This window comes from Sus scrofa, chromosome 5, assembly GCF_054392235.1.
Source record: "Sus scrofa isolate SSC_HxYL_T2T_F1_AM1 chromosome 5, Sscrofa_HxYL_maternal_Yorkshire_Landrace_v2.0, whole genome shotgun sequence".
Lineage (NCBI taxonomy): Eukaryota > Metazoa > Chordata > Mammalia > Artiodactyla > Suidae > Sus > Sus scrofa.
This window is the reverse complement of record NC_139387.1, coordinates 34,639,813-34,654,409: the sequence shown is the minus strand read 5'-3', so window position 1 is coordinate 34,654,409 and position 14,597 is coordinate 34,639,813. Positions and strand designations below refer to the sequence as shown.

The 14,597-nt window shown below is 40.5% G+C and overlaps 1 protein-coding gene and 1 pseudogene across 3 annotated transcripts in view; one reads left to right on the top strand and one right to left on the bottom strand.

The window, feature by feature from the left end:
• Window positions 1-828: 828 nt before the first annotated feature.
• Window positions 829-14,597, bottom strand: part of HELB (DNA helicase B) — a 51,582-nt gene continuing 37,813 nt past the window's right edge. For 2 of the 3 annotated variants that reach the window (XM_003126364.5, XM_013997699.3), the window contains exon 13: window positions 829-7,431. In XM_003126364.5, the coding sequence (XP_003126412.1) occupies window positions 7,330-7,431 (102 nt within the window). In that variant the 3' untranslated portion in view covers window positions 829-7,329. Of the gene's footprint in view, window positions 7,432-14,054; window positions 14,299-14,597 lie in introns of those variants that run through there. The other variant, XR_014803507.1, reaches the window with a different exon arrangement.
• Window positions 5,685-6,428, top strand: LOC146403315 (small ribosomal subunit protein uS14 pseudogene; annotated as a pseudogene).

The window sequence follows — 14,597 nt, the reverse complement described above, 5'->3', positions numbered from 1 at the left end:
CTTACAATGTTTCAGCAAGATGCACGTAGGAGACCATGATAGGTGGTGGTAAATGTTTTTGCCCAAGTATAGGAATGATTTTAACTAAGATGTATGCTATTCCCTATGCAACAAATTATCAAACAGGATATGTCTTGTGACCTGTTTTTTTCTTTTAAGGACACATTTTAATAGCTAAAAAAAAAAAAATCTCTGATAATGAAATAGGGTGTTTAGTAACACTGAGAATTAGTTATTTTTAAAATTCAAGACTAAGCATTTAAGAGAATGAAGAGTCTATTAAAATGAGGTTTATCTTATGGATAGGCAACTCAAACGCATACTGCTTGACATGTTTTGAAAACTGGTTCTATTGAGGGGTGTATAGCACATGTACTTAAAAATGACACTGGACTGTCTTTTGTTCTGAGCCATGCCACCGAAATTGTAAATACATTTTCCACAAAATGCATTGCCAATTATTACCATCCCTCAAAGCAATAAATTGTGACAGTTGCTTTTCATGTTTGTTAGCAACTGTTTTCATTTGTTCAGCTATTTTGAATAGTTACACTAATAACTGTTATTTGGTGAATATAAAAAAAAAATAGATCTGTATATTGACTGTAGAATCTCCATACTGAAACAGTTATTTTCCAAACATTTTTATTTTGGTCAATAATTCAAACAACTGCTTAGGTAAAGCATTTGAACACTGTGTCCTTTGTTTAAGGAAAAAGTTCACCTTTCTTTTTGTGCGAAGAAATATATTATTTCAATCACATTTCAGAACCGCCAGGGTGAGAAAGTATAAAGCAGAATCATGTTAAGAAAAAAAAGGATCATGAGTCACTTAAATATGTATTTTTATTTGTAACAAACAAGTATTAAACTGTAAAGTATTTTTGTACAAATTTAATACTTTAATAGCATGGTATTTATCGTCTATGTATGGTTTTGGGGAATTCAAAATTGTTGCAAATATTTGTATGGAAAAAAAAACCCTCTACCAAATGGAATAAACAAACAGTGATTTTAAAAAGCCAAAAAAAAAAAAAAAAAAAAAAGACACTTTGTGTGTGTGCATGCTTTGAATATATGTTAGTGTTCTAGATTGAGCCCTACACAATAGTTATGGTTATATACTTTTCTAAAGAGGAAAGGTTTTTGCCATAAACTTGAAAAACAGTATGGAAGAGCATATGTTTTGAAATTTGATCTGGGTTTGAATTCCAGTTCTGATACTCACTGGTGGCACGAAATTTACTTACTGCGAATCGGTTTCCCCACTTATAATACTGACGGTCATGTCTACATTCTAGGAGTTTAACGAGGACAGTTGTGACACATGTGAAAGTGCTAAAACAGAAGAATTTCCAGGACTAATGATATGTTTATATAAAAAGCTTAATCTTACCTAAAGGATCACATCTGCCCTCAGAGAACATTACATGTATTCTATAAAATGTCTACAAACTATTAAAATGTATAAAATTTTAATCAAGCTATCTTAAAAAACTATACCTTATAGTCCCAACATTTTCATGTTTGCAGATTGTCTTACAGGCTTTTCAAAATTCACAGGAACAAGGCAGGAGGATGTCCATTCTTGCCACTTTTATTTAACTGTACTGCAGGTTCTAGCCAGGGCAGTATGACAATAAAGTGAAATAAAAGGCATCTAGATTGTAAAGGAAGTAAAACAAACTCTATCTGCAGATGATATCTTGCATATACAAAATCCTAAGGAATACACTAAAAACCTATTAAAACTTACAAATGTTTAGCAAGGTTGCAAGATCAACATATAAAAGTCAACTGTATTTCTATACTGTAGTAATGAACAAATCCAAAATTAAAACAATTATATTCTCGTAGGATCAAAAATTATTTAGGATTAATAAGACTACAGAGAAGGTTTGGAAGATGGAAGAGTAGAACCAGCTTTACAACAAATGTTAAAGGATTTTCTCTAAGTGCAAAATAAAAGGCCACAACTAGAAACAAAATTACAAAATGAAAAAGTTCAATGGTAAAAGCAAACATACAGTAAAGGTAGGCAATCATCCACACACAAAACTGATAGGGAGGTGAAAAGACAAAAGTAGAAAAATCATCTGTAGCCACAATAAGCAGTTAAGAGATACACAAAACAATTAGATGAAAAATAGATCAAAGTAATTGTGAGGGGAGGAGAGTACAAATGCATTTGAAATTAGGAGATCAGCCACTTAAAAAAACTATAATAGATAATACACACAAAAAAGGAAAAGGAATTCAAACGTGACACTAAAGATTGTTATCAAATCACAAGAGAACAAAAGAGAAAAAGACTACAAAAACACATCCAAAACAATTAACGAAATGGCAGTAAGAATATACATATTGCCAATTACCTTGAATGTAAATGGACTAAATTGCTCCATCCAAAAGACAGAGACTGGCTGAATGGATACAAAAACAAGACCTGTATTACATCCTGCCTACAAGAGACTCATTTCAGAGCTACAGACACATACAGACTGAAAGCGAGCAGATGGAAAAAGGTACTCCATGGAAATGGAAATCAAAAGAGCCAGAGTAGCAATACTTACCTCAGGCAAAATAGACTAAATAAAGACTGTTACAAGAGACAAAGGACACCACCACATAATGATCAATGCATCAATCCAAGAAGATATAACAATTGCAAATATATATACACCCACATAGCAGCACCTCAATATAGAAGATAAATACTAAGACTTAAAAGGAGAAATCGACGGTAACAAAATAGTAGGGGACTTTTAACACTTCACTTACATCAATGGACTGATCATCTACACAGAAAAAACCAATAAGGAATCACAGGTCTTAAATGAGACATTAGATGGGAGTTCCCGTTGTGGCTCAATGGTTAACAGATCCGACTAGGACCCATGAGGTTGTGGGTTCAATCCCTGGCCCTGCTCAGTGGGTTAAGGATCCAGCGTTGCCGTGAACTGTGGTGTAGGTTGCAGACGTGGCTCAGATCCCGCGTTGCTATGGCTCTGGTGTAGGCTGGCAACTACAGCTCTGATTAGACCCCTATCTCCATATGCTGCAGGTGTGGCCCTAGAAAAAAAAAAGACACCCCCCCCCAAAAAAAAAGACATTAGAGCAAATGGACGTTTATAGAGCATTCCATATGAAAGCACCAGAATACACCTTCCTTTCAAGTGCACGTAGAACATTCTCAAGGATAGATCACATGCCAGGCCACAAGATGAGCCTTGGTAAATTAAACTGAAATCAAGCAAGCACCTTTTTTGACCACAACACTGTAAGACCAGAAATCAATTACAAGGAGAAAAAAATTGCAAAAACCACAAACACATAGAGACTAAACAATATTCTACCAAATATCTAGTGGATCACTGAAGAAATCAAAGAGGAAATAAAAAAATACCTAGAGACAAATGAAAACAAAAACACAATAATCCAAAAGCTATAGGATGCAGCAAAAGCAGTTCTAAGAGTGAAGTTTACTTCAAGAAACAAAAATTCCAAATAAAGAACCCAATCTTACACCTAAAGCAATAGAGAAAGAACAACAAAACCCAAAGTTAGTAGAGGGAAGGAAATCAAAGATCAGAGCAGAAATAAATTGAAATAGAGATTAAAAAAAATAGGAAAATTCAATGAGACTAAAAGCTGGTTCTTTGAAAAGATAAAACAATTTTAGCTAGACTCATGAAGGAAAAAGGGGAGAGGGCCCAAACCAATTAAAATCAGAAACAAAAAAGGAGAAATCACAACTGGCACTACAAAAATACAAAGGATCACAAGACCATCCATGAACAACTATATGCCAATGAAATGGAAACCTAAAAGAAATGGATAAATTCTTAGAAAGGTACAATCTCCCAAGGCTGAATCAGGAAGAAAGAGAAATATGAACAGACCAATTATCAGTACTGAAATTGAATCCATAATTTAAAAACTCCCAACAGGAGTTCCCGTCATGGCTCAGTGGTTAACAAATCTGACTAGGAACCATGAGGTTGCGATCAATCCCTGACCTTGCTCAGTGGGTTAAGGATCCGGCATTGCCGTGAGCTGTGGTGTAGGTCGCAGACACGCGGCTCAGATCTGGCATTGCTGTGGCTCTGGCATAGGCCGGTGGCTACAGCTCTGATTAGACCCCTAGCCTGGGAACCTCCATATGCCGCAGAAGCGGCCCTAGAAATGGCAAAAAGATGAATAAAAAAATAAAATAAAATAATACAATACAATAAAATCTCCCAACGAGCAAAATTCCAGGACCAGATGGCTTCATAGGTAAAGTCTACCAAACATTTAAGGAAGAATTAACACCCATCCTTCTAAAATAGCCCAAAAAATTTGCAAAGGAAGGAACACTTCCACATTCATTCTATGAGGCCATCACCCTGATACCAAAACTAGACAAAGACACCATAAAAAAGAGAAAATTAGAGGCCAATATCACTGATGAACATAGATGCAAAAATCCTCAACAAAATACCAGCAAACTGACTCCAACAATATATTAAAAGGATCAAACAACCATGATAAGTGGGATCCTAAAATTCATATGGAAATGCAAGAGATGTATAATAGCCAAAAAATATTGAGAGGAATAAACTGAAGGACTCACATTTCTTGATTTCACACCTGCAAAGCTACCAAAGACCCATGGTGCTGGCATAGGATTGATGTATGGATCAATGGAATAGATGGAGAATCCGGGAATAAACCCTCACACTTAACAATCAGTGGATTTTTGACAATGAGGTCAAGACAATTCAATGGGGAAAGAAAAATCTCTTCGAGAAATGTAACTGGAACAACTGGATATCCACATGCAAAAGAATCAAGTTGGGCCCCAACCTCACCATATAAAAATTAACTCAAAATCAATCAAAGAGCTAAATATAAGACCTAAAACTGTATAATTCTTGGAAGAAAATGAGTGTGTCTTCATGACTCTGGATAAGCAACGGTTTCTTAGATATAGCACCAAAAGCACAGCAACAATAACAAAAATACATACATTGTCACAATTAAAAATGTGTTCTTCAAAGGACCCCATAAAAAGAGTAAAAATACAGTTGATAAAGTTGGAAAAAAATTTACAAATAATGTTTCTAATAAGAGATTTGTAGGTAGAATATATAAAGAGCACATATTTGATAAAAAATAACCACTTTTTAAGGATCTGAATATACATTTCTCTGAAGAACACATACAAATGGCCAATAAGCACATGAAAAGATGATCAACATCATTAGGCATTAAGAGAAATGTAAAGAAAAACCATATTGATATGTCACTTCATACCCACTAGGATGGCCATACTTTAAAAGTTAGTAATAACAAGTGTTAGACAGAATGGAGAAACTGGAGCCCTCATACACTGCTGGTGTAAATACAAAATGGTACAGGTGATTTGGAAAACAGTCTAGCAGTTCCTCAAAGGTTAAACATAGTTACCCTATGATCCAGCAATTCTACTCCTAGGTATACGCCTAAAAGAATGAAAATATATACCCACACAAAAACTTGTACACAGATATCATAACAACATTAGTTACGACAGCCCCAAAGTGGAAACAACCCAAATGTCCATCAACTGATGCATGGATAAATTCAAAGTACCATAAATGGAATACTTGGTAATAAAAAGAGGTAGAGGCCTTTTGCCTCCCTGCACTACTGAAGGCAAGATGGGTCACCAGCAGCTCAACTGGAGCCACCTACAAGAATTTAGCCAAGGTTCCTGATCATACCACATCAGCTCAAACCAGCATGTTCTGACCTGGAAATACCACTTCAATATAAGCTGCCAGTTTCTCCACAAGTACACCAAGGATATAGGCCTCATCAAGTTGGACAGAGTGGTCCTTCTTGGATGGATTATCCAAGACATCTATCCAATAAAAGATATAATGCTAGCTTTTTGCACTTTTTTTTTTGGTCTTTTGTCTTTTTTTTTTAGGGCTGCACCCATGGCACATGGAGGATCCCAGACTAGGGGTCTAATAGGAGCTGTAGCTGCCGGCCTACACCAGAGCCACAGCAACGAGGGATCCAAGCCGCGTCTGCAACCTACAACACAGCTCACGGCAATGCCGGATCCTTAACCCACTGAGCGAGACCAAGGGTTGAACCCACAGCCTCATGGTTCCTAGTCAGATTCGTTTCCGCTGCACCACAGTGGGAACTCCACATAATTTTTTAGACTCTTTTAAAAAAGAGAGGTGAAACACTGTGACATGCTACAACATGGATGAAGTCTGAAAACATGTTAAGTCAAAGAAGTCAGTACCAAGGGATCATATGTTGTATGATTCCATTTCTATGAAATGTCTGGAATAGGCAAGTCAAGAGAGACAAAGAGTAGCAGCTCTAAGAATGAAGGGGATAAAGGGATTAGAGCTAAGAGTTACAGGACAATAAAAATGTTCTAAAATCAACTGTGGCATTGGTTGCACAACTCTGTGAATTTAATAAAAGCCACTCAACTGTGTAAATGGGTGTGAATTATATCTCAGTGAGGCTGTTTTTAAGGCAGGAGGATAACAGGTATATTTTTTCCTAATCTTTTCTTTTACCAATAATAATAAGTAAAACTCTCAAAAAAATAAATTACTCTTAAAGAAAAAAAAATTCCAATGTAGAATATCTTCAAAACTATGTACTCTCATAAGAAATGATAATTATATGACATGATAGACAGGCTAGGTAATGCTACAGCAGTAATTATATTGCAATATAGAAGTAATGAATCAACATGATGCACACCTTAAACTTACACAGTGTTACGTGTCAATTACAACTCAAATTAATAAAAACAAAAACAAAAAAGGATGAGCTTCCAACTCAGATGGAACTTCCAGGAAAATGAACCAGATGCAGTGGGCCCAGGCAGCAGGGACAGAGCAGGTGGCAGCCTTGTGAGATGACCACTTTGCAAAAGATACAATGTCCTAGAATATGTCAATAATTTAAGAGCTGCAGCTCAGTTTATCTTTACCGTTGCTTCAACCCATTGGCAAAGATCATCCGCAATGCTGATGGAAGTTAATAAGGCATTATTCTAAAAACTTTTAAAATACAGAGTTTTAAAAATATATATATATATTTTTTTCCCTTCACTTATGAACAGTGCTACCAGTTCTCATGAGGACACACATCAAAATCATGAAGGTTTTCTTTGATGAAATAAATTTAAAACATCTGCTCACAAAAACGCCTTAAAACTCCAGTTAATAGACATCCTCTTTTGTCTTGATCCTCTGAAGCTATGATGTTCATTTTGTGTTGGACGGTAAAAAAAGAGACAATTATTTTAAGCTATCTGAAATAAAATTAAGTTTCTTGATTAGTTTTGGGTTTGAAAAGTTGCCTGGGCGTTAAGCTATTTAGTCTCAAATTCTGAAGCTTGGAAGATACTTGTGGAGATTCTTCCACCTGTTGGAACAACAAAAATAAGTTAATTGGGTAAAAATGTAGTCAGTCCACCCTGTGTACTTCTCTTCCCTCTGACCGCTTCTCAGAAGACATCACACATTTCCCCCAGGCCTTGAAAGTCTTGAGCAGACCACGGCAATCAGCTGTCATCTTTGTGGAACTGTGTCTGCTTTTGCTCACCGTGGTAACCCTGGTACCCAACTCTGGTATGGAGAAGTGACTCTTTGCCGAATGAGTACATGCATCTCATATCTAAAGGTGTGGAAGGGTTCACTACATAATTTGGCAACCCAGTGCGCTATTAAAATGTGGACCTCTTGTTCAAAATTTAAGAACTTCTGGGGTTCCCTTCATGGCTCAGTGGTTAACAAACTTGACTAGTAACCATGAGGTTGCGGGTTCAATCCCTGGCCTTGCTTTGTGGGTTAAGGATCCAGCATTGCCATGGGCTGTAGTGTAGGTCGCAGACACAGCTCCGATTTGACCCCTAGCCTGGCAACCTCCGTATGCTGCAGGTGCAGCCCTGAAAAGACAAAAAAATAAAATTAAAAAATTAAGAACTTCAAGTTTGGCAACCAGAGAACATTGAAACAATGTGGGTTCCTTCTAAGCACAAAGCCTTGTATGACTGCCCGGGAGGCATGTTCATGACACCGACCATAGGTGTGGTTAAGATGAAACCCTGCAAGTACACCCAATGTACACTTGATACTGTTAGTGATTCCCAAGCACCCGTCAGCAGACCAGTACAGTCATGAGGAAGAAGTGCCACTATAGGGAAAGAGAAAAATAAACATAACTCAATCATTCACCATGCTAAATCTATTCAATTTAGAGGACTGTGATGGTTAATTGCATGTGTCTAACTTGGCTAAGCCATCATATCCCCATATTTGGTCAAATACTGTTCTAGAAATTTCTATGAAGGTATTTTTTTAGATGAGATTAACATTTAAATCAGTAGACTATGAGTAAAGTGGATTACCCTTCATAAAGGGGGTGAGCTTCATCCAATCAACTGAAAACCTTAACTGAAAAAGACCGACCGCCCCACAGGAAGGAATTTTGCCAGGAGACTGCCTTCCAGGGACTTGAAATGCCACATCAACTCTTCTCTGGGTCTCCTATCTGCCAGCCTACCTGCAGATTTTGTTTGTTTGGTGGGCGGGGGGGGGGGGGGGCGGGGGCCGGGTACCCACAGCATGCAGAAGTTCCAGGGCCAGGGATGGAACCCGAGCCACAGCAGTGACAGCACTGCATCCTTAACCCACTAGGCCATCAGGAAACTCCAACTTTTGCACTCATCACCAGCCCTCGCAAAGGCATGAGCCAACTCCTTAAAATAAATCCAGAGAGATAGGTCAGATAGATAAACAGACTAGATAGATAGATAGACAGACAGACAGACAGACAGAGACAGACCGAGGCACACCTTATTGGTTCTGTGGTTCTGTTTCTCTAGGGAACCGAGTAATACAAGGACTATCTTTATTCAAGGACTATATGATGATGTGCTTCCCAGCTTTTTTTTGTGGGTGTGTGAAAAATGTCATTTTCTTCAAAAAATTCTAGAAATCACTGCTTATATATATCAATTTTAGCAATATTTTACACATTTTTATTTAAAAGGTCACTTGGGGGGAGTTCCCACTGTGGCTCAATGGGTTAAGAATCCAACTAGCGGGAGTTCCTGTCGTGACGCAGTGGAAACCAATCTGACTAGGAACCATGAGGACGCGGGTTCGATCCCTGGCCTCGCTCAGTGGGTTGAGGATCCGGCATTGCCGTGAGCTGTGGTGTAGGTCGAAGACACAGCTGGGATCCTGCGTGGCTGTGGCTGTGGTGTAGGCCAGCGGCTGTAGCTCTGGTTTGATCCCTAGCCTGGGAACCTCCATATGCCAAGGGTGCGGCCCTAAAAAAAAAAGCAAAAAAAAAAAAAATCCAACTAGTATCCATGAGGACTTGGCTTCAATCCCTGGCCTCACTCAGTGAGTTAAGGATCCAGCATTGCCGTGAACTGTGGTGTAGGTAGAAGATGTGGCTTGGATCTGGCATGGCTCTGGCGGCTCTGGCTCTGGCGTAGGCTGGCGGCTACAGCTTCGATTAGACCCCTAGCCTGGGAACCTCCATATGTTGCAGGTGTGGCCCTAAAAAAGACAAAAAGACAAAAAAAAAAAAAAAGAAGAAAAAGAAAAAGAAAAAAATCAAGTCAACATTTTCTTTGGGAATATTTTTTTTCAAAACCCAAAGCTATTAATCAATGGAAAAGCAACGCTGTTATCTAGGAGGAAGGGGGTGCTCAGGTATTTCAGGCATTGGTGTCTGTAAAATTTGAATACTGATTTGGCTCTTGTGTAGCAAAGTGCATGTGAAGGATGGGTTTGTGGACAGCCTTTGTCATTGAATCTGATCTTTTACAAACGACACATCTCAATGTACCTAAAGTCTAGGGAACATGGAAGTCCCTAATTTAGCAGTCCTAAAGCTCCGCATTCTAGTGTCTTCATTTCTAGGGATTCTTATAAATGTCACATACTTTTGGCAAACCATGTGAGAAAACTTATCCTCTTGAGTTAGAGAACTTTGCTCATGCTGCTGCCATTCTGCAGTGCTACCAGCCAGCACTGGGCAGCCCTGACTACCACTCTTTGTGTTCATGGACCTCCTGTGATATTAACCTCCACTGCAGCTTAAAAGCTTTGGAAAGTTCAAAACTGAAGATGAATTAATGCCGCCAATTTTCTTTGTACCAGCACATAAACCGTAATCTCCCCATCCCATGTTGGTGCTAAGAAAAAAAAAAAAAAAAAGACACTTATAGAAAAAGTTTCTTCCTTGGAACTGCCTTTCTTTTCTGCTCCAGGTCAAGAGCCTGATTTATCCCATGGTCTTTGCAAGAGGTAACACTTAAAAAAAAAAAAAAAAAAATTTGGCTGATGGAAATTCCATATCAAAGAGCTGCTCTGGAATACAGAATGAAACAGAAGCAGCAGTGATGCCACTACTTTGAAGAAGAAGAAAAAAAAAAAAAAAAAAAAGGAAAAACTTTCTTCTGTTATGTCCACTTTTATCACTTTTCCCAAAAAACTTGTCCCTTGGCCTCTTCTCCCAGTGCTGGTTAATGGGTCCCGGAACCACCCAGATGGCCAAGCCAGAAACCTAGAAATCATCCTCAGACTCGACTCAATATATAACTGCCCGTTATGTCCACTGACGACCCTTCAGCATCTCTACTGTCTGACTTCAGAGCCTAATCATTTTGCCCAACCTGCTGAAATAATCTATTTGCTAAGAACTCATCCCCTCGTCTCCCTGACCATAATCCACTGAACTGCAAGGTCACCTTCGCCAATTTCAATTCACAGCACCTTAAAAATGCCTCGAGTGCTCTTCATCACAATCAGAAGAACACGCAATCTCTTTGGAAGAGCCTTTGTCTATTTCCCAACTCTCACAGTGTCCTCAACTCAGCCTCTCATTTGCAGGCCATGCTCCATCCACACTGTTCCATATTCGTAGTTGCCTAATATGCCTAATAGTGCCCTTTGTTGGAACTTTTTAAGGTCTTACACCCCCGAGGGGTCATAATAGAAGTATTCTCCCTTTAGAATTCAGCCTGGTAAAGGCAGGTTGCACACTAGCGCTTTCTCCGCTGGGCTCCCATGGCAGCCCCCGCTTAGCCTTATTACCACCTCAAAAGCCTTTTAAAGACTCATCCTTAGCAAGTCTGCTGCTGGCCCATAAAGCAAGTCTTAAACTTGCATCAGGAATACAGCTGTGGATAATTTATAATCCCACCCTTTTTATACAAAAGCGTTATTACCAACTTGGATCATCTAACTCATAAAACTAGGAAACAAATAACTTTGGATTTTTGGCTGTGCCCACAGCACACGGACATTCCTGGGCGGGATCGAACCCATGCCACAGCATTGACAATACCAGATCCTCAATCCACTCAGCAACAAGGGAACGCCTAGATTATTTCTGAAAACCAAAATAGGTCTCAAGAGAAGTTTGCTTCCCTTATAAGCCTTCAAAAGGATCTTTTGCTGCCTCTAAAAGCGCTTCTCAAAGGAATTCTTAAAGCAATGGGGCACAGCAAGAATGAGGATGACTTTTGAGCATGAACATGAAAGAACACCACATTGGAGGGGTTTGGGGGATTTTTTAAGGCTTCACAGCCATACTCTGGACTCATACTTTAATCACTACGTATTTAAAAAAAAAAAAAAAAAAAAAAAAAGACAAAAAAGGAGTTCCCGTCGTGGCGCAGTGGTTAACGAATCCGACTAGGAACCATGACGTTGCGGGTTCGGTCCCTGCCCTTGCTCAGTGGGTTAACGATCCGGCGTTGCCATGAGCTGTGGTGTAGGTTGCAGACGCGGCTCGGATCCCGCGTTGCTGTGGCTCTGGCGTAGGCCGGTGGCTACAGCTCCGATTCGACCCCTAGCCTGGGAACCTCCATATGCCGAGGGAGCGGCCCAAGAAATAGCAACGACAACAACAACAACAACAACAACAAAAAGACTACGTATTTTTGAACTATTTACATGCGATCAACAATTGTGTGATAAACTAGTCCTCAAGAAGCTTCATGTACAGCGTCAAACAGCTGCTGCAAGCGCCGTACAGAGGCAAGGTGTGCTGCCCTCCCACTTCAGGAACAAACAGAAACTAACTGGATTCTAGCAGGAAAAGAGAAAGGACGAGAGGGGGCAATCAGCTGAGAAGTAATTCACCTTCCCTCTATTAAACACAACTGCAGCTGTTCTCTTCTAGGCTCAGTGGAAGATGGATTCCCCCATTTCCCAGTCCTATCTAAGGGAAATCCCTCAAATGTATGCTCTCGATTTCCCCCATCTCACCCTCTTTGGAATGCCATTCCTACAATCATCCCCCTCTCTGAATCATGCATGTCTACATTTTCCAATTTGTAGGCAACTACAAATATGCAACAGTGTGGATGGAGCATGGCGTGCAAAGGAGCGGCTGAGCTGAGGACAACTGTGAGAGGTGGGAAACAGACAAAGGCTCTTCCAAAGAGATCGTGTGTGCTTCTGATGGCGATGAAGAGCACTCGAGGCATTTTTAAGGTGCGGTGAATTGAAATTGAAGGTGACTTTGCAGTTCAGGACCGATACCCTAGGATGCTTTAATGTACCCATCCAAAAAATCAATAAATCCTTCCTTGATCACAAGTTCTCCATTTATAGGCAACCCTCTCTCTCCGCTTCTTTCCATAGCAACCTTCTTCAAGAACTCTTGCCTCCACTGCTTCTTCTGCTCTCTCACCTCCTGGCCTCTAACAGTCTACTCTACGAAGCCTTTTGTCTCCTCCTCACCACCCTAGCCTTCCATCTCTCTCTCATACTTTTTTTCAGTCTCCTTGGCCCGTTCCTCCTCCTGTGCCAATCCCCTCCAAGTCACGAGTCCCCCCTCAGAACTCTGTCTTGAGGCCCCCTCCTTATCTGGGGTGTCTCCTGAAATTAACTCACATAATCTTTTCATTACCTCTACATGCTAAGGACTCCTAATTGGACATTCTAACCTACCCTGAGGCTCTACACTCTTCTACCAACCACTGACTTTCTCAACAAGCCCACATACACCTCTAATTGATAAATACAACATGCCAAAAGAGAACTCTCCCCCCAAACCTAGTTCCTCTCACGTTTTTTCCACCTCAAGGAAAGGCACCACAATTCACCACGTTGCTGCAGCCAGACATCTTGGAGTCATCCTGGGCTACTTTTTGTTTTATCCTCTCATCGCATCAGCAAGTCACGTAGACACTCCATCTCCAAGAGGTGTCAAGAATCCAACCACTTCTTTAACGAACCCGACTAGCATCCATGAGGATGCAGGTTCCATCCCTGGCCTCGCTCAGTGGGTTAAGGATCTGGCATTGCCATGAGCTGTGGTGCAAGTTGCAGATGCAGCTCAGATCCCCCATTGCTGTGGCTGTGGTGTAGTCCGGCGGCTGTAGCTCTGATTCAACCCCTGGCCTGGGAACCTCCATATGTGACCCTAAAAGGCAAAAAAAAAAAGAAAAAAAAAAAAAAAAAAGAATCCAACCACTTCTCATCAGCCTCTCTGCTCTTTCACTGCTCTCCCTGGGACAACACAGATTGGGCCTCTTGCTCCCCCCTTCCTTTCCACAGATCATTCTCCACAACAGTAAGATGGATGGTTTTTAAGCCTATATTAGATGATATCACATCTTTGCTCAAAGCCCTCCAATGCATTCCTGCTGCAAGTAGAATAAATTTGCAGCCCCCTCCCAGGGCCCTGCCTATCTAATAGCATCACCTACAGGCTCTTTCACATTCACTAGGCACACGAGTCTCCCTTCCTCTTCCAATAAGGTCATTCCCTTTTCAGGCTCTGCATCTTCTACACCCTCTGTCTGGGATGCTCTCCCCCAGAGCCTCACCTGGCTGGCTCCTTTGCATCATTCAGTGCTCAGCGCACATATCACCTCCCTGGCGAGGACTTACCAGAGCACCAGGACAAAAGTAGCCCCACCTGCCTGCCCCACCCATCCCCTACTGATCATTCCCTACCTTGTTACCTTTATTTTCTTTACTGCATCTTTCTTGATCTAATAAGATCTAATAAAATTTTTATTTTCTCTAGTATCGACTGCCTATGACCCACTGTACAAAGCAATGTCCATGAAGCCAGGGACCTGTCTGTTTACCTCCCTCCAACATTTAGATTGGTGAGTAGCAGAGGATCTCCTTGTCTTGTCTTTTATTTATTTATTTATTTATTTATTTATTTATTTATTTTTGTCTTTTTTTGCTATTTCCTGGGCCGCTCCCGTGGCATATGGAGGTTCCCAAGCTAGGGGTCTAATCGGAGCTGCAGCCACCGGCCTACACCAGAAACACAGCGATGCGGGATCCAAGCCACGTCTGCGACCTACACCACAGCTCACGGCAATGCCGAATCGTTAACCCACTGAGCAAGGGCAGGGATCAAACCCGCAACCTCATGGTTCCTAGTCAGATTCGCTAACCACTGAGCCATGACGGGATCTCCGGATCTCCTTTTTTTTTTTTTAATGGTGAAAGAAGGGAGGTAGAGAGATGGAGGCATCTGAGCTAAGTTGCACAACCAAAACCAAAAAGGAGATGAGAGTAAGTTTGGTTCAACACAAT